Source organism: Syngnathus acus, chromosome 5, assembly GCF_901709675.1.
Source record: "Syngnathus acus chromosome 5, fSynAcu1.2, whole genome shotgun sequence".
Classification (NCBI taxonomy): domain Eukaryota; kingdom Metazoa; phylum Chordata; class Actinopteri; order Syngnathiformes; family Syngnathidae; genus Syngnathus; species Syngnathus acus.
The window spans coordinates 11799579-11820089 of record NC_051091.1 but is presented as its reverse complement, the minus strand read 5'-3'; the positions used below and the strand labels follow the sequence as shown (position 1 = coordinate 11820089).

Sequence of the window (20511 nt, the reverse complement as noted above, 5' to 3'; positions counted from 1 at the left end):
TGAGCCATTAAAGCTTACCAGTGTTGCATTAGTTGCCAGGCCCAAGCAATGTATTCCATCAGTCAAAGGTCGCAATATTAGATACATCCAGGGTGGCAAAATGGCATCAATGTAAAAAGTGGGACATTTTGCATGGAAATTATTGTGAAGTAGCTCAAGTCATCTTTCGTCACTAAAATCAGTGCCCCCCGACAAATTAAAATTATCATGTTTAGGTTTTTATGCATGTGCACGCAATAATATTGTGCATTAATGTAATAATTCAATTGAATGCAAAGAAATATCATGATGTAATTCTGCGAATCAATTCATTGTGATGCTTCTGGTGTGCCTATCTTGACCACCAGGGGCAGTATAATAGTCGTTGCTCTAATAGCTGTCATTTTTCTTACAGAACATATCACTGGCATCAAGCGGAATCCTCATATTGCCAAAATCCTGCCCCCCAAAATGGTAACTTTATTCAACCATTTGCATTGTAGGGTGAACAATAACAAGCCATTTTCAACATTTTGGATGGTCAATAATTTGCAAAAATATTACCCACACATGTGGACTGCGATATATGCGAATGCACAAAAGGAAACAGTACAGCCATGTATGTTAAAAGTTACCAAAGTTTATTACATGTTTATGTACAAACAACCCTTAAAAGGCACACATTTGCTTGTTTAAATAATAATAGACATTTTATTTTGGAGAACATTGACACAGGAATACAAGTTTAATGCAACGTTTCATTGTTTGTGCGAGTACTTTGTGATGAAGGCCTTTTGGGTGCTTTAGTGATTAAACAAATGATTAAATGTTAATTAAAATGTCATGAATGCAGATTAGAGACATACCTTAAGCAGGTGACACACACCGATTTTTATCATTTTAACAGATTTTTTTTAAATGCAAAAGACCCCACAAATCAATGCATCCATTTTCTGTTCCTTTTTCCTGATGAGATAAAAAAATACAATTGTGTTCTTAGTACCAAGACGAACATGTGGGGAGCAGTGTAGTGCCACAGTTCATCCAAAAAACACACAGAAGAAAACAAGTTGTAGTAGAAATAGCTTGAGATCCAGGCCAACTCTGTGTTGGGCACATAAATGACAATTTGACCTACATACGCTGAATTTGATTGTAAGGGGATGGAAATTCTCAAATTAGGCCCAACAGACTTTCAGAGATTTACCAAATGTGAGATCACGACTCCTGACAAGTAAAAAAAAAAAGAAAGTTTGTGCTTATTATAGCATATGGTATACTCAATATCAAGTGTACCCCACACCACAGAATAATCTCTCAGCAACATCCAATAAAATTTTTGCAATGGAGTGAAGCACTCTAATTTGGTATTGGCCACAATATAATGATTGCGATCATAAATACTGACTAGGTTGAACATTTACAAATGACACTCAATTGTTTTCCCTCTTTACACAACTTTTAGAGACATTGAAAAATCAGGCTTTTGCCAACTTTGATTGGAATGGGTGGAAAAACTTAGTCCAATTATCGGTATGTGTACACTTTGAAGTTCATGAATCTGTTCATGAGGCTCTTTTTGTTAGTAGCCTTAATAATAGTTTTAATCAAAATCTGCAGCTTAACTAAAATAAGTCAAATAAAAATAACCGTCATTTTTTTTTGGTCATATTACGCTCTTATTTAGTATTATCATAAAACCAGAAAGAAAAAGTCGTAAAAGGGTGTTTTGTGAGAAGGCAACTTAAACATCCATAAGTTCAGCATTTAATGAATCCTTCCATCCATTTTAGATCACGTAGTGATCAGTCTCCCGTCATTCCGCTAAAGCTGTCTTCCTTTACTTAAATAATGGTTTCTCCAACAGCAACCATCAAGACATTCAAGGCGCACAGATACAATGAATCAATACAAGGTGAAGTGACGCTTACCAAAACTACAAAAATGACTGCTGCGTAATCAATGCGTGATTCATGAGCTGTGCATTTGTGAAAAACCTCAACTACCCCAATGTCCGCCGGTCTTCCACGAGAGACCGGGACAAGCCGGAAGAGAGGACAGGAGGTTTAGTCATCACTTGCTGCTCTCATAACGGTCTGGGTTGTTGTTTTTGGCAATTCGTCAAATATTCCTAATACAAACTTTACGGACGTCATCACGCCAGGAGGCCGAGTCGCTTGACCTTAGCAGACAGAAATGAGTGGATGATGAACACCAGCGTCTTGGGGCAAGAATGAAGGTCCAGTTGCTGAGGACAAAAGGGAGCAGTTCGTTTTGTAATAGTGGATTTAAATTGTTGCCTGGTACTTTCTTAACTTGAGTAAATAAACACCCACGTGGCCATTATAGGATGCAAGGAAATACTTGACTCACAATTTCGGCCTCAGGCCCTCCGAAGTCAAGGAACATCATGCGGACGCCGTCGTCCGACGACATCCTCAGACGCTCAAAGGGATGTTGCAGCAGGACGCTCTTACGCACACCCAGCTCTTCGGTGAATAGCGTGAAGCCCTCGTCAATGTGCACACCTAGGGTGCACTCCTTTCCGTTCCAGCTGCAGGCTACCATGGGGGAGGGTACATTGTGTTATTGAATTGACACTTATTGCTACGCTACCTCATATGATCACTAGAGGTCATCTTAGGACAATAAAGAAATTCATTTTAGTACTGTATTAAAAAAATCTACTTCATATCCACTTAAAACCAAGGAAATTAGTGTGTTGACTTTGACTCTAAAACTTGGCCCTTTTATTATTCTTGGAAATATAATGTAAACAACTCTTGACGTCATGATCTCGATGAATGATTCCTGACGCCGGATGGTTGTTTATGTCTCCCGAGTGGGCATGTGGGCTGTGTTAAAAGCAAACACGTTATGGATCATTTTGAACATTTGATGTCCAGACTAAAAAGTGATAATGAAGGGAGTCAATTGTGGGAAAAATAATCTCAAAGAGGGTTGAATGGCTTTGAGACACTCCTTCCCATTCCTTTAAAACTACAGTGGTAGTTGTCTTATGGCATCAATATTCAATAATAAAACCACTTTCAGTTATTTGCAAATTAGAATTAGTAATATACATTTTATTTGTAAGTGCCTTCAACTACATAGTTACCTGTCGTGACCTCCTTGATGAGCTCGGCGGCAATGTGGCAGCCGTCGACTAGCAGGTGAGTCCACGCCGACAGCTCCTTAGGGGAGTCCACTCGGAACACATGGGTCTCCACACCTTGCTTGGTGCCCGTACGCAGGCCAAATGAAAGCTCGGATTCCAGGAGGGGAGAGGTTTTCCCTGGGCCGGAGTGGACCAGCCTAAGGCAGACATGTCGAGAGGGCATAACAGGGTTAAAAGTCTCAAAGGGTGGAACCGTATGACTCACAAATTCTGGTGTCACCCTTGTTTTCCGAATTAAACATCTGCTGAGGCAGACGTGGAAAGAGTGAGAGTGTGCCGACATCAACACGAAACTGGACACAAAATGCTTCATGCTGATAAACATAGTTAACTATTATGTAAATACTGTATGTGCGCACAGTATGTATTAATATTAACCAGCTCAGTGGCCTAGTGGTAGAGTGTCCGCCCTGAGACTGGAAGGTTGTGGGTTCAAACCCCGGCCGGGTCATACCAAAGACTATAAAAATGGGACCCATTGCCTCCCTGCTTGGCACTCAGCATTAAGGGTTGGAATTGGGGGGTTAGATCACCAACTGATTCCCGAGCGCGGCACCGCTGCTGCTCACTGCTCCCCTCTCCCCCAGGGGATGGATTAAAATCACACGGGGATGGGTTAAATGCAGAGGACAAATTTCACCACACCCAGGTGTGTGTGTGACGATCATTGGGACTTTAATCTTTTAATCTTTAATCTAATATATTTATACCTAGTGGTGATGAGAGGGTGACTCTTAGTGGGGTTGCTGATGGCGTCTTTGCTTTCGGGCAAGGCGGGGTAGAGAAGCAGTTCCCGGTTGGTCAGCACAGCGAGGACGGGCCTCTCCGGTCCTTGCACCGCCTGCACACATCAAATGTGTTGACAGCCTCTTAAGGGAGGAGCAGGCACGGTGACGGCAATCCAAATTAAACAGTCATAAATGTCCACTTCCTGCATTCAAATTTCAAATGTATTTCCCTTTCAAAATCACAGTTATTTTATTCCCAAAGCGAAGGAATAAAAAATACGTTCTATGAAATAGGAAGTAGCCTGTTGCATAGATGCAAAATAAGCTACTGCTCAAAACAGACCCGCCCCTCAAATCTGAGTGATTTCAACCAGCGTGGATGTTAAATGTACTGTAATTCTTTATCCTTATCTATCCTTTTTGACATAAGAATAACTTTTTGAGACTTTTTATGATACCTGGGAATGGCTTGAAATTGTGAGGAAAGGACATCTCACATTTAAGTCGTTCTAAAGCCATTTTACCCACAAACAAAATGGCCACCCAAAAAAAACCCTCATTGGTAGCAGTTTATCTGATCCTTACCTGTTCAACAATCCATCCCAAGTGTTTGACTTCTATACCCGGCTGCAATCTCTTCATCTCCTCCTTGACTAGTGGTAAAAGGTTGGCAGCACCGGCCTGGATGGCGTTGTACCACGACTGGGCCATGGCTGGGTCTTTGGCCCGCAGAAACACAGAGTTCCTCCTGTTGGGCGAAATCACCTCGAAGTACCTGCCAGGAGGAGATGAGGGACCTTGACTATTCCCCTCCGATCAAAGCTGACCTTGGAGAGTGAAGCGCCTGCGTACCTGTTTTCTGTGTCAGGAGGGCATTGTTTGCGGGATACCTGGCACATTTTCAAGGGGATGCTGCGGGGTTCCTTGGCCTCAGCGGACAACTGGTCCTTCTGAGGCGTCGGGGGAGGCGAGTCCCACGGGAGAGCTCCGCCAGGGGATCCCGAGCTCTTGAAGAAGGCTGACATCTCCTTGATGTACTTGACTGAAACATGATGAGCAACATAGCGGTTCTTTCAAAAGCTGTAGTTCTTATAACGCTCATCGTAAAATCACTATGATCGGTATGACAGGCAAAAAAAAAGAAGTAATATGCCATCATGAGCTATTTTCCGATTCCCACTCTTAGTTTCCAGCTGTCACCAGTGGGATTGTTCACAAGGAAAATTGCCCATCTGAGAACGTCTCAGCATTACTGAGAGTGAAGACAAGTGGCCCTTGTATATCCGTAATTACAGGCAAAATGGAGGCCATAACTACACTTGGTGGGCATTGGCCAAAGATCTATAAATTCAATGTGTTATTTGCCCAGATTTTCCCATGAGGTCTTGATGCTGCCTTTCACCAAGACTACTTATTTTTTAACCTTCTATTTATTCCATGTTTACCTCAATTGAAAATGTGTTATGTAGTTTATTCCAACATATTCCTCATTTTTCGATACAGGATTCTTCACAAGAGTTATTTAAAGTTATTCTGAACCTGAGGCATCTTTGACTTCTTAACCATGACACCAACACATGTACAACACACGCAGAGTGAGCTCTGGCGCAGCAGGCCAAAGTCTGCGGTATGAGTTTGGCACGAAGTAAAAATAGCCCCGAGGACTAAATCGAAGGAAGGGATCTGGTTTCACTCAAGAAGTGTGAAGAAGTGCTCTCGTCTTGCTGGGGATAAAGAGTCATATAGCTCCTAGCGAAAGAACCTCGGGATGGGATAACGGGAGCGAGCGAGGGGGGCTTCCACCGTTCCCAAAATAGATGGCATTCCTGCCGCTCAGTCAACCAAGCAGCTATTTGGTTTAAAAAAAAAAAAAATTGTGCTGCAGGGCAAAAGTCGACAACAGATTCATTTGGCTCTGAAATGAAGGAGTAGCTCGAGTGTCTTGGCTGATCACTGCTTTAGAGAAGTCAATTCATTCACAGAAGAGATGTCTTCATACTACCGACAAGTAAGGCGAGGGTAGTTGTGTTATCATGTGCAAGGTCCAACTTTGTGTTGTCTTTGGCATGGAAGGGCAACAGTTCGAATTACGTCGCTGCCTCCAACTAGTCAGAGTGAACGTTAATACCTGGCGCTCTGAAAACAAGTGGTTTGGATATTATACGCATAGCTCTCTGAAGTCAGACAGTTAGAATTCAACCAAAATGTTCTTGGAAGAAATGTGTCATGTAAAACCTCAGTTTGAATTGAACAACTGTAGTGACAGCAATGATGTCTGGGAATGTGAAAGTTGTCTTAATAAAAGTATGTTTACGTATTGAAGTTCCTTTTTTTTTTTGCCATGACTCTTTCCTTGTCTCAACTACACAGTGCAAGTAGGTAAGTGGCAGAAGACTAACAGGTACCTGCCACATTTCTCAAGTAGCTATCAACTTGTGTACTTAGTGTCTCAGAAATGACCTTTTGTCAATATGCCCCGGTACTGAACGATGGATGTTTGCTGTGTTCGGCAGCCAACATCGTCCACGATGACCACTCGGATTTAATGTTAGAGGTTGAACACGGGTTTAAGTGACTTTTTTGTTTTTACTTGATTACACAAAGAGGCAGTTAGGGTGGATTTACATTCCTCCAGTAGGTGATGGCGCCATGTAGCCAGACATCAAGACTACCACTTTGAATGGTGATGTTTGTCAAAATGTAACAAGGTTCACTCATCCAACTACAGCAAAATCGAGTTAGTTGTAAAGAAGTAGCAGCAAGGAGGCAAGGTCGTGCATTTTGTGACGTTCATATATGAAGATTAAAAAATAACCGAAAATTCGATACAGCTCTATTTTCACAAAGACGGTGAAGAAAAGTGAGCAGTGTTGGATTCCACAAAAAGCTAGCTAAAAGAATTGTGGATGGAAAAAAAAGAGTTTGCGGATAGAGGATTACAGAGGAGTAAAGGAATGAAAATAAGAAAGAGAGAGAGGAAATTGAAAGTAAGAGAATTAAAAAAAAACTACACATGGTACATCTAGTAAAGCCTAGCCAGAAATGTTGCCATGAATTCCAGGGGCGGCACATTCAATACAGAGGCTAAAATTAGCTGAGATGGCACTGTTATTACTTCAGCTTATCTGGCAGCCAGTGAGACCACTTTTTCATACAGCTTTTCTGTGTGTGTGTGTGTGTGTGTGTGTGTGCGCAACTTCCACAGAATCCCCCTCTAAGCTTTCCTTGACAAATCCTGACCAGACATTTTCAGCCAATTCAGCCAACTCACTTTAAACATTTTTTTCCCCCATAAAGCTTTTATGTCTCTCAACTGCCAGGAGAGTTTCCAAATAGCCAAAGCACCATTTCCAAAATGCTAAACGCAATGGAAAAGTACCACCAGATGATTTGCTTTTGAGTTATAATTATAGACACATTCGATCAATACCCCCACCAAACTGTCAGTCATAGCTGACAACATGACAGAATAAATACCGCCTGCTACTTTGACTTGATAAATGTCATCAGTGCATGAAAGAATGTGTGATCACACAGTTTGGTTCCGCCTTTGTGTCAGGGCAGCAAATGGAAAATAAAAACAAGAGCACACAAGAGAAAGAAAATTAAAATAAATGTCAGACTAGGACCTCCTAGTTGAGCACATGTGTCAACAGCTGAGTTGAATTTCTGACACAAATAAAAGTTAAGACTTTTAATTCAAGTTATTCCGCCTAGGCCTGTGGGAGGCAGTCTTTCACCCGTAAAGTGGCTGGCAATTAAAGAAGAAACCATGTCTACCCTTGTAAATGGATACAATTTGCAGGATAAATTATTAAATAAAAATCTGACCAAAACATTCAAATCCATTGTTACATAAATGCAATCTCACACAAATGAAAGGCAAAAATAAAATATGTTCCAGTCCATAAAATATGCAGTTTTGTCCCCAAATGCATTTGAAGTCATACAATTTCCAGAACCATAAATCTTCAGATGATACGGGTAAGCTAAAAGAGCATTTCATATTTTTGAATGAACAAGCACAAAGCAGAAGAATCTTGGAGCGATTTTTCAAAAAGAATACTTCAGAGTTATACAAAAAGAATACTTTAGACTTATTCTTTTATCTTTACTCAACAAGGACTGTGCAATATCTGAGCAGCATTGTTTTTGCTTATCCCGGGTTTATGGTCTTGTCTCACTTGGTTCCTCTGATTAAATCAAACGGGAACAACTGTGCCCCCCGACCCAAAACCTAGTCAGCAGTTTAATAAGTAATTATTAAGCAAGTCAGCAGTGAGATATTAATGTATCAAAATAATATCCCGTTAGTTCCATTATTTATTTGAAATGCAAAAAAAAAAACGAAGGTTGACAAGCGTCTGGCAACCAAGTGTTTGTCATTGGAAGGTTCCAGTGGTATTGTAAGAAAATTTTCTAAAAGTTCAGCCATTCCGCCTTCTCCACTGGTAACCGTGGGAACGGCTGGAATGTCATTGCTCAGCCAGCGACCTCAGAAGCATGCGGTTGTCTCTGGAAAGCATGCCAGGAAAACAATGTCCCAATGTTACAGCAGCAACAAGACATAAAAGAAAAACGATACCTCGGGCCAAAACGACGCAGTAGATCACAAGCGTTTGCCTTTGCCCATTCTGTGTACTCGGTTCAATTGAGGTAAAACAAGCTATTAGTCTCTGCAATAAAGAAAGAGTGGAGTTCTTACAACAAAGCGCAAATATTTCAAAGATGCAGCACGTGCACGCCACGATTCTACCGTGAGGCCGTGAGATTCTTGGACCGCTTCCCAAAATGTGACTTCTAAAGATAGTTTGCTAGAAAATTAATGCTTTGATTGGACGATGCTGAAATCCGACTTTAAAACTATTTTATGCCAAATCTCATTTTTTGAAGCCTGGAAAAAACCCCAACAAAGAGTAGTTGTAGAAGAAGAGAAGCGATTACGTTTCTGCTAACTACATTGACGTGATAATGTACATCTTCTACACTACAAAATCTTTGAATCTTGGGAGGGAAGTTCTGCTTGGGTTCTTAACAGAAGGTACTAAAAGTCTTTGCCAAGTTATGAGCATGTGCAGTACATGCGTACAGTGATGCCTTCAGACGCGCTGCTAGCTTAATGCTAACACATGTGTAACACCGTAGCTGGGCTAAGGAAGAGCATCTGTGTGGCTGTGTTGTAATATTTACGCAATGGATATTCAAAGACAAACTGTGCAGCAACGCATTAGGGCTTTATTGAACCTGCTTGTGCAACATGCAAGAGCAGTAATGCCTCCACACAATGAGCAAACACACAGTTAATAAATAACGCGCTGCCAGTGTGTTCCCCCGCTTAAGGTGTGCTCCATTCAGGTATTGTCAGTCATGTGTCGAAGGCTTCTCCTCTCCTGAATGATTTCGATAAGTTCATTATTTCCACAGCCCATCTCATTAAGATCACGGCTAACTGCCAGCTTCGCCAAGGTAGACGGAGAATCCGACTCGTAAACTCATTCACATTCTGCCAACGCGTCGATGTGATTACTTTGCGCACGGCGTCAGGAGAGTTCATTATACTAATTCCACAAAGTGAAAGTGAAGCACACTTGAACAGGGCCTGGCCTGAAGACGAGAGGCGAGTGTAAAGGAGGTCAGGCTGCTGACTTCTCCAACATTCTGCACACAAACACAGTATGTACTCATGCATCAAGCAGTGAGATTGTTCAGTCCAGTCCACCGTCACAAAGGCCTGGCCGCTAATTTCTCGGGGGCCCTGGAAAAGCCAGTGGGGTTCACAAGGGGTCCCGCGAAGCAAACGTCACGCTACACGCGAAGATGGCCCTCCGGGCAAGAGTTGCGATTTGATCAAGCTTTGTTATTTTCTGAGATAATCCATCCCCTTGCTGTGCGTCAGCGCAATTTGCTCACAGGGCAGCAGAGCCAAAAGAAGAAGAACCGAGCTTTGTGTCCTGAGGGTCAGAGCTTTCGCAGCAGGGATAATACCGCACGTAGACTTGGCACAGGGGCAGAGTTGGGTTTTTAATACAAGAAACGTACAGTGAAACCTCTTCTCTCATCTCTAGTTGACCGACAATTTGTTCGTTTTTATAACATTTTTAATTGGTATAAAAAGGATGTTATGCTGAAAAAAAATGATTTTGCCGTTTTTAAATCAATAAAATGTGCGTGTGAGGCGCGGGTCAACGTCGGGTCACCATCCTTACATTTTATTATAATATCTGCCACAGCGTGTTTGAATTTTAATAGGTGGGGCTTGGTCTGATGAGTGACGTGGGTGACTCAGTGCTGCTCAGGTTAGCAGCTGGCTGTTAATTAGTTAACACTTTCTAACTAAAATGTTTCAATGTCCGGATGTCAACCGTAGCCAGAGCAGCGAGAGTATGAATTTATTTTGTGAATGTCTGTCCCAAAAAAAAAGATTGAAAGTGCACCAGCGGCTCTATGTGATCATGCCAACTTTGTCATTTTGTGTCGTAAATATAACTGCCATTCACGTCACATGACATTAATCAAATTAATAAGCCATTTTCAACTGCACAAAAAAATATAACCCCAGGAATTAAAGTGAAATATGTTCCTTTTAAACAGTGACTCGGCAGCCTACTGGTGACTTTTTTAATTAAAGAAATCCTAAGTAAGAATGAAGCCATGCCTCCTGAGGGATTCAATCTGGCTATTAAACAAAAAAAAAGTGCTTTCGGAGTCAGACTAAAATTTATTTAGTCTGATCCAGAAGCAGAATGGCTAAATTGGATGCCAAACAGCGTCATAGCTACACTTTTGATCTATAAGCCGACGTGATGTCTCAAAGTCCAACCACAAGCTGTTCATATTAATATCCTTGACGGCAATGGTTTTGCTGCTTCTGTGCATGTTCATATTTCTACACGCATGTAGAAGCTGTAAATTCAAGAAAATCTCACTTGCCCGTCCAGCTAATTGGCAACCCGGCCCAAAAAACGACAATGAAAATTGTGAATCAGCGGGACATCGGCGTGCAGAAGGTCACATTTAGTCTAACTGTACTGTACTTTCTTGGAATGGATAATATTCTTAATTACACAATGAAGCTGGAATTTTAAAAAAAACAGCCACGCTAGATGCATTGCCAGTTACTCATTGGCTGACAACAGAACGGCAAGAACGTAAGGTAAAACAAAACAACTTCTAATAATAAGCCAAGGAAGACAATTTCACTGAACAATGATTGTCTGACTCCGAGTAATTTCAGTCGTTCCAGAATGGGCTATATTGCAGGCAGTCAAAAGATCGGATTCAGGTGTGTGGCAAAGACAGTGAGAGATTAGATTTGGCATTAGTGCCTGTTGAGAGTGCTGACAAAGCGTCACAGGCACAGATGAACGTCCTCAAAATCGAATCGCACCCCAGGCATTGGCTAAACACATCAAAGCTTGCGCACATGGAATTTTCACACGCTTGTAAACTGGTATTTATGTGCTTAATGACCACAGTTGGTGCGGTTTTGTTTGCGTCCATCTGTTTCGTGATATGACACCGTCAGCATAGTCAAATCCAGCAGAACATGGCTCAAGGCCAAGGACTTGGGATGCAACAAAGCCGCCATTTGTTTTCTCGTGCAGTCTTCCCTGAAAGTGACCAAACAATTGGGTCGTTTTCTCTCACACAAGGCCTCTGCCACTGATTGAATTTGCTCAATTAGCCGGAGACAAGAGCCAAAGAACAAACCAGTGCCAATATGCACAAAAAACACAAAAAGACGATCCAATTTTTAGAGGACTGCCTGAATATCCACAAATTACCACGAGCAGTTCCCTTTAGTGCCGTGTGAAAGAATTTTCGCACAGTGGTATTCAACTTCTGAAATTCAATCTATTTGCATTTAATCTTTTCTAGAATGTTTTGGTTGAACACCAAACTGTATGACTTTTTGAGTCAGAACATTTCTTTCCCTTCCTTTGGCTTTAAAACGACTTTCCCAAATGCATGTGCCGATACATGATGTCATTGAGGCATTGAAGATTCCACCGCGAGCAGCGGCGTAATTGCTATTGCACAGACTGGACGGCCCGATGCGGCTGACATAACATCTAAAACACGTTCCCAGCCAGCCAGTAAAAGTTACTACAACAATGGAAGAACTGCCACTGCTGTGCTTCTATAACTAAATCCGCTTAATCCATATGTGTGTAAGGAGCAGTGATGAAAAGAACATGGGACAAAGAACCAGCTCTGTCCAGAATTGTCCTGGCAAAGGGAAACAACAAAGCAAACTCCGCACAAGTAACTTGGGGGTAAGCTAAAGTCCACAGCCAGCATTGCGTGAAGAGGTTTTATATAACTCTGTGATGAATGCATTTTGGTGCAGCTGTGTTTGAAAATACAAACCGCTAGACAACGGAAACTAATTTGGCAGGAAGGCAAAACATGCAGTGTGGGAAGTGAAACCAACAATAAGGTCATGTTCATACACTATTGTTCCATTTCATAGGTGTGACTCTGGAGCGAGGTTTTCAAAAGTTAAGTCAGACTGACTTCAAGGTTTACAATTCAACATGTTTCAACATTTAAAATACTATATAATCAAGCCAGAGTCATTTATTATTCTTATAAACAAAATGATTTCTCATGCGCACACACACGCGCGCAAAATTGTAAATATAACTGGGAGGAAATGAAGGCAGCTGGGGATTTATTGTTTCATCTGGTGTTTTATATTTATCTGACCCTCTCAGGTGTTTACTGTTCCTCTCACCTACACACACACACACACACACACACACACGCAGACACATTGATTATTCTATCACATCTTGATGTAAAGTCAGACAGGAAGAGAGGGCAACTCAGAGGGCAAGAGGGCACCTGACAGCATGGAACAGTCGCAGGTTTGATTTTCTTTCAAGAAGTCCCATAGACAACACCTATTCATGGTGAGACGTTTGGGGAGGACAGAGGAACCACAATTTTACATTCCAACTCAGTATTTATATATAGCTAGTGATTTGATTAAAAAAAAGATAAATCAATCTGCTTTCATGAACGACTTGACAAATCAGAGGATTATTATTTTTGAGAGCCTCAATCATTAGGTAAAAATGTCAATGATTATTGAATAATAATCGGAAAAAAAAAGAGGCGATTAATTTGATAATTGACTTGTTGTCGATTAATCGATTTATTTTGACACCTCTAGGGATAACATATTAACATTCTTATCGGTCATACAAATGTAGGAAAACAGTTAAGTATGTCGGATTTGTATGTAAAATCAAAACAAATTAAAACCAAGCAGTGATCAACGGGCCCTTGAACCCACTTTTTATAGATAGATTATCATTATTATTATTATAACTCTGACACCATCCTCCACCCACATAGGGTAGAATAGAAAATAGAAAACCATTGATATTTTTTTGGTGGCATGGAAGAGATGGAATGGCATTTCCGATTCAATCTTACTCTCGCACACATAAATAAATCTTCTCTTATCAGATCGAGTATAACATGTAACTCAAGCGAAAAGAAGTTTGCGCTGTTAAAAAATACTGTCGTGCGCACCAGTGCCCACTTTGTGAGTGTCCTGGTCTCTTTGGGTTCATTGCTGCTCTATTGAAGGAGGGAGCCAGCCTAAAAGGATTCCTGACGTGATGGATCACAGAGCGGCACCGCTTGTCTGCTATTAACGCTTTTCTGCTTGAGTGTGGACAAGTAAAGCAGAAGCACTGAGCTCTTCTGTCCGCAGCCTTGCTTCTCTGGCTCAAGTCAACAAAATTTGGCTGATGGCAAATCAAACGTTACCACAGTCAAAATGGCAAGAATTTGCAACCTCAATGAAGTTACAAGATGAGCTCGCTCTAGCGACGCTATGTTGCTTTGTTTGAAGAGAAAAAAAAATGTCATCTACAATCGAACAAAAAGTTCTCGAAAAAGTTTGGAGAATGATGGAGCATTCATGAATATTTGAGTCCCCTTTTTGTTTGATCTTATACTTAAAATTCTACAAAGTGTGTCACTTTTCTATTCCATTTCAAACCTCACTACATGAGCTCTGGCGGCAAAACTGATGAAAAAACCCAAAACAAAACAAACAAACAAAAAACCCTGCTGATTCCCACTGTAAACATTCTTCAGGGCCTAGCGGGTGTTTTGTTGAAGTGGAGCACAGTACTTGATATCAGAAATGTCATCTCTGCATTGGTATTCTGTTTTGTTCTTTGGGTCTGGTTTCACAGACGCTCATTATTTAAATCCATCAAGTGTGATCAAAGTATGATTTAACATAAATGATCCCACATGACCTTAACCAGCATTATGGAAAATGTATTCAATCAAGGTCAGAAAAAGAACTTTGGTTTACTTGTTGTATATCTGAAGTGCTTGCGTAAATCTTGTGAGTGTGTAAACGTCTTACCTTCAAGGATGACTTCTTTGCCAGTTTTCTTCAGGGCCTGCACGGCCTCGTCGTGCGTGGCCTCCCGTAAGTCGCAGCCGTTGACAGACAGTATGGCGTCGCCCACATAAAGCGCCTCCGTTTGGTCGGCGGCCAAGCCCTTAAAAATCTTTGAGATGAGAATGGGCATCTTGTTCTCCTTCCCACCTGCACGACATGAATCTCGTCATTTTCTTTGCAAGAGTCTGACGTGGGGAAAGGTTCTGAATTTTCTTTGACTCTTTTTATTTTGTTTGGCAACTGTTACAACACAATGTAAATGATAGGTAACGGACATTCCCAGTCAGAAGATATAACTGACATATTATGCAAACATGGTGGTCAATAATGTCAGCTGGCAGTTGAACTCTCGATCTCGCAGCCAGCCCGTCATTGTCTATTATAAAAGACAATATGACATTCAATTAATTTTAAATACGTCTCGCGCCAAGTGGGACTTAAGAGTCAATGGCCTGGCTCCTCCCGTGCAAGCCAAGCCCATTCCCAATCGAGTTATGGACAGAATGGGTTCCCTGGCTTTTGACCTCGATGGCATCAGACAAGTCGCTTGCTGCATCAGTAAGTATTAGAAATGAGGTAATGCCCAGAGGAGCCGAGTCAGTCAATACTTGCTGCTTTTATATACCGTAATTTTCGGACTAAAAGTCGCTCCGGAGTACAAGTCGCATCAGCCATAAAATGCCCCAAAAAGAGAAAAAAAAACATATAAGTCGCTCCGGAGTATAAGTCGCATTTTGGGGGGCAATTTATTCGACAAAATCCAACACCAAGAATAGACATGAACGAGCAACAACAGGCTAAACCAGGGGTCGGCAACCTTTTTTACTCAAAGAGCCATTTGGGACCGCCCCCCAATGAAAAGAAAGCACCCGGAGCCACAACCCATTTTGACATCATTATATATATTATGCATGTACGTATATATTATGCTATGTACAAAAAACTATTGCATTTATGAAAATGAAATCAATGAACTGCTGCAGAGAACACAGAATTTTATTTCTGCATGTAATAAAAAGCATTTTACACTTGGTTGATGCTTAATTTCAAATAAAATACCCGGTGTCTGTTTGAGTCCTCGTATTTAAGAAATAAAAATCCAAACTTACCCAACCCACTGAACAAAAAATGCAAACAGCCTGCAGTCACCTGTCCTCTTATTTATGAGATAAAAATCCAAACTTATCCAAATATTATCCACCAGCACGGAACGAACAATGCAAACCAAAAAAATGCGCAGTCTGCTTCTGTCCCGTTGCGTGTACTGGAGTGTGCAGCCAGTTGTCCTCCTGAATTAAAAAAAAGGACTACTTCACTTAATATATAGTTATCACGCTGGTAGTGTGCTGGAAAAACGCCGGCTGCCAGACGTGAGGGACGCCAGGAATCCGAATGTCGCACATCGGCGGATGTGACGCATATTTTGGGCGGTAAAAATATTAAAAATGTTTAATTTTAATGTTACAAGTTTACCATAATCTTCGAATTCAGAATTATATTTTAAAATGAACAAACTCAAATAAAATTTTATTTTTTATAAAATACTCATTATTTTCCAAAGTCACAGGGAGCCACAACAGAAGGATGAAAGAGCCACATGTGGCTCCGGAGCCATGGGTTGCCGACCCCTGGGCTAAACGATAGGTATGCTAACGTGACATAAACACAAACAAAGAGCTGAGAACGGGCCTGACGTAACATTCAGAGTTATTAAAAAAAACTATTACATAAATAACACGTTTATAAACCATCTGTGTCACTCCAATTCATTAAATCCATCGATCGTCCTTTGTCAACAATGGGTGCGCGCCGCTGACGGCGCTTGCACTTCCAAATATTCCACAGGCCCATATAACGATATATAAATTATATATCAAATAACTATTATATAAGCAATAATATTATCAAACCATCTATGCACTCTAAATCATTAAATCCATCGATCAAATTCCTCGTCCTTTGTCAACAACGCCGCGCGTGCGCCCTGACGTCAGCCTCGTCGTTATTCCACAGATCTAGTATATAACTAGATTGTAGCGTTAACAAAGTACAAGGAAAGACGTGGGTTTGGTAAACGGCTCTTTTTTTTAACAAAACAATCTTCCAGGCGTGTGGCGGCGTGGTCCATAGAGTAGGACCGGGCGTGCGTAAAAGCCATGTCCGAGCCCCATCCACCGTCCCCGGCCAGCCACCCGGCCGAGCGCCGGCCCCCGACTTCTATCCACGGAGGTGAAAGAGAGCTCCGTAGAGTAGGACCGGGCGTGCGTAAAAGCCATAATAGTTTTTCAAACCTTCTGTGTCACTCCAAATCCTTAAATCCTTCAAACTCTTCGTCCTCTGTGTCACTTAGAAACAAAGCCGCTAATGATGCCGGTAGTACGTGGGGCCCTTCGTCATTTTCGTCATCCCGTGATCAATCTTTGTCCTTTTTGTAAACAACCGCCACGCCACGCCGCGTCGCGCTGCTGACGTCACTTGAAATTCAAATTACAGTAATCCCTTGCTACGTCGCGGTTCGTTTATCGTTTATATTTTTTTTTTTGGAAAATCTTTGGAAAAAAAAACACAAGTTGCTCCTTATTATAAATCGCCCCCCCCCCACCCAAACTATGAAAAAAAACGCGACTTATAGTCCGAAAATTACGGTAGTTCTAAAAAATAACAACAATGCTAATACAGTTGTGGTTCCAAATTAGTAATTGGTAGAGTTCAGAAATGAAAATACTGCCTTTGTCTTATATGTTTAAATCTATGAAGGAATGCTACAGTGAGTGTCCAATTATTATTTCTACCCATAACTGGCAGCCTAACACTTAATCCTCGCATATTCCTTCATCATCCCACCGTGTCTTCTTATGTCACGAACACGGCTGCACCTCCAAGCTGGCAAAGTGTCGCTTGAACGACATGTGGGATAGCGCCGAGTGACGCAAATGGTGACACAGGTGTATTCGTAGTAGGGTTTTTTTTTTTTCATTTCATAAATTTCATGCCCTTTAATTTGTTGGAATTTGGAATAATAGAAAATAGAACTGCATAGTTTTAGGTCATGGGTGTCAAACTCGAGGCTCGGGGGCCAGATACGGCCCACCACGTCATTTTATGTGGCCTGCGAAGACAAATTTTGCATCGACTTTGTGTCATTACTAATTAATTTTGGGATTGGTGGCTTTGATGTTACTTGGGGTCACTTTGTTTAAGCGCTTACGGCAAATAGTCGACTCTACAGTCTTTTAATATCATGAATTGTATGTCTGGAGTTGATTTTCATATTGATGCAAAATCTTGGTTTCTCTAAAAGAAACAGCATATTCCATCATTAAATCTTGCGTTATATAAAAGAGAAAGGACTAACTGTTTGGAAGGAAGAAAAAAAAAGGCTCAACCCAGGCCCATGGCAACAAGGCTTCAATCTGACCAGACACTGTCTGGAGACCTGGAACTTTGCTCTTTGCTTAAATTAGACAGACCAGAGTGAAGGTTGACTGCCTCCACGCTTTCTAAAAGCCAGGGTGGGCTCCCTAAAATTAACACAGGCGGTTGACTCCCTGATACATAGCTTTCGCCTCTGACCAATGACAAATGATGGCTGGCTGCTCCTTTCAGCTGTTCACTCGCTGCTAGTCCAACATCTCGCCACTTTTTCTCTTTTGCTTTGTGTTGCCTCCCACCCATCTTCATCTTTGGTTCCCATCCAAGCCGATTTGTAGCAACAACATCAAGCTAGCAGGGTGCCAGCAATTATTTTGTTTTCATAACAAGCTGCGTGGCTCTACAAGTCACCTATGGACAGAAGAGTTTTTGCCATTAGAGGTGCCATGGTTGTCAGGGGGATGGAAGCGCACGGAGCTAAAACGACCACGTTAGCATCAGCAATAATGAGGAGCAACAATGTCTTGTCATCATGTGCATACTGCAGACTAAAAAAAGATACAAGAACCTTTTGCGCTGTCTAGAAAAGCTGACACGGGTGCCTTTTTTCTGCATCGCACGGGCAACTCAACCTGGCAGTTTTCCTGCATTCTGAGCTAGCATCCCCAGAAACTACCATGACAAAGGCACCTGAAATAAGAAAGCCAAGTCAAAAGTCGAAGTCCGTTGTTGACATCACACATGTAATTATCTGATTGGCTGATCTGAAAAGCGGGCTAAAAGGCATAAAATATAGCATCTGGGTTTTGTCTCCCAGAGAATGAGCTCACATCTATTTTTCTTGTTCCAGAACACAGTGTGAAAGCAAAAACAGTTGTGTGCCTTTGTTAGGTTTTGTCATCCGTCACAAATGTGAGGATCTTTGTATAAAAGAAGCTACAGCCCTCCCGCTTGGCATTCTTGCTTAAAGGGTGGAAAGTTCCATGAAATTCTCAATAAATGACCATGGGAGGTTAAAATGGGGATTTTTTAGAGATATTCCAAACTGGAAACTTTTCATGGAGACTAAATGTAGGGGAATCAATTGGCAATTTAATGCAGGGTAAAAGTATGACATTCAAGCATCAATATAAACATTCAACAAACAAATACAGTCGTAACTACTTTTAAACCTTGTTTGCATTTCTAAAAATCCAACCATAGCATGATCTTTATCCATGTTATTTACGAAATTTTAACTGCCCAACAAACTGTCCTTCCAACCGAGATACCAGCTGAGGTCTTGTAAACAGGATTGCAAAAGGCTTTCCAACAGCCACCACACTGTTGAGTGAGTAGGCTACACATCACTTATGTAAGCCTGATGTTAGATGTGGGAACAATGCAAGATTGTCTCCTTGGGCCAATTTTAAAGTAATATTTAGGTCATTCAAATGCTGTCGATATTTGATAAAGATAATCGGGTATACTGTAGATTGGTGGCTACTGTCTTGACCTGTCTATACAGATTAAGCAAAAGAAAATGAGTTAATGTAGAAATTAATGAATAAACATAACTGGTGTCATTAAATCTTCAAATCTCTTCTATTATAGTTAAACAAAAAAAAACGACAAATAGAAGATAATGTTTAACTATATTGTTAACATGTTAACCAAATCAAATGAATCGCTTAATGTATAAAATAATTTACTGTACAGTTTGTTTTAAATTCAAAGCTTTTTCTTTGGCCAAATAGCATACACCAGTGTCTGCAAGGAAAAAACAACAACACTTTTGGACAAACATCCATCCATTCTCTCATATTTAAATGATTTCATGCACTTAATGCATCGTGCTTTGATTAATAATAATGTTTTAAAATTAAAATACACAATTTGCCTGGGGAGTTTTTTCTTAAACACCCAAGAGGCTACGCGGCACCCTTTTTTTTTTCTTCCTTACAAACGATTCCTAATGACACTCACCGGACTCCCCGCTGGGGTAAATTAAGCATGACGGCTGTCAACCTTTGGACCACACAACAAGTTGGTTAAAACATTCCAAAATTAACCCAAAAAACGATCTGCTTCCATTCGAAACACCAGCGACATTGCATTTCAAAGTTACCAATCAAGTTTTGCACGCTCGGTGAGGAAAAAGTTGAAGTCAGCTCGCGGTGTTTTGAATGGCGCTGCGACTCCACATTTGAGCCCCATTCGGAAAAAGTTGATCTCACCTTTAATACTAATCCCGAGTCCTCCGACGTCTTGCTTGGTAACTCGCACCGTGCGCTTCACATTGGTGATGGTCTCCGGGACGGGACATGAGCTGAGATTAGGGGGGTCTCCGTTGATCGCGCCTGCGGGATTCGGATTGGGTTTGGCCGTCTCGTCGGCACCCTCGCCGGGGTTGACCGTCAGTGTGTCCTCGGTGAGCGTGGCCAGCACCCGGGTCCAGCGGTCCACGGTCACCCGGAGCTCTAGTAGTCCGGTTTTCTGCGCCTTCATCGCGGCCGCCATGTTCTTCGCATTCCTGGAATAACTCTAGACTGGGCTGGCGGTCCTGTGGAGCGATATGGAGGGCTGGGGTAGGGGGCACACACACATTTACGCACACACACACACCCGCACGCATGCATGCTCACACAGCTCCCTCATGCACAGTTGCACGCCCTCGCAGTATGTTGTCCTCCAAAGAGGCTTATCCACGAAGTAGTAAGAATTAAAGCTAATTGAGAGTGACACCATTGCACACTTACTGTAACACAACCCAGTTCAAATTAAGTGCTTCTTGTTCACATAGCGTGTAAAGACAAAGTGCAATTCCCTCAGAAGTGCTG

At 41.6% G+C, this 20511-nt stretch overlaps 2 protein-coding genes across 2 annotated transcripts in view; one reads left to right on the top strand and one right to left on the bottom strand.

Annotated features, from left to right (window-relative positions):
• Window positions 1-599: 599 nt before the first annotated feature.
• snta1 (syntrophin, alpha 1) lies at window positions 600-20224 on the bottom strand. Its single transcript, XM_037252393.1, has 8 exons — window positions 19909-20224; window positions 14282-14467; window positions 4738-4927; window positions 4471-4660; window positions 3868-3998; window positions 3098-3294; window positions 2353-2540; window positions 600-2227 (listed from the first exon to the last, which is right to left on the bottom strand). The coding sequence occupies exons 1-8, from the start codon at window positions 20189-20191 to the stop codon at window positions 2135-2137; spliced, it is 1458 nt and encodes a 485-aa protein (XP_037108288.1). The 5' UTR covers window positions 20192-20224; the 3' UTR covers window positions 600-2134.
• Window positions 20132-20511, top strand: part of LOC119123360 (protein CBFA2T2-like) — a 41283-nt gene continuing 40903 nt past the window's right edge. Inside the window, exon 1 of the mRNA XM_037252392.1 lies at window positions 20132-20259. The gene's annotated coding sequence lies outside the window, so the exon portion shown is untranslated. The remainder of the gene's footprint in view (window positions 20260-20511) is intronic.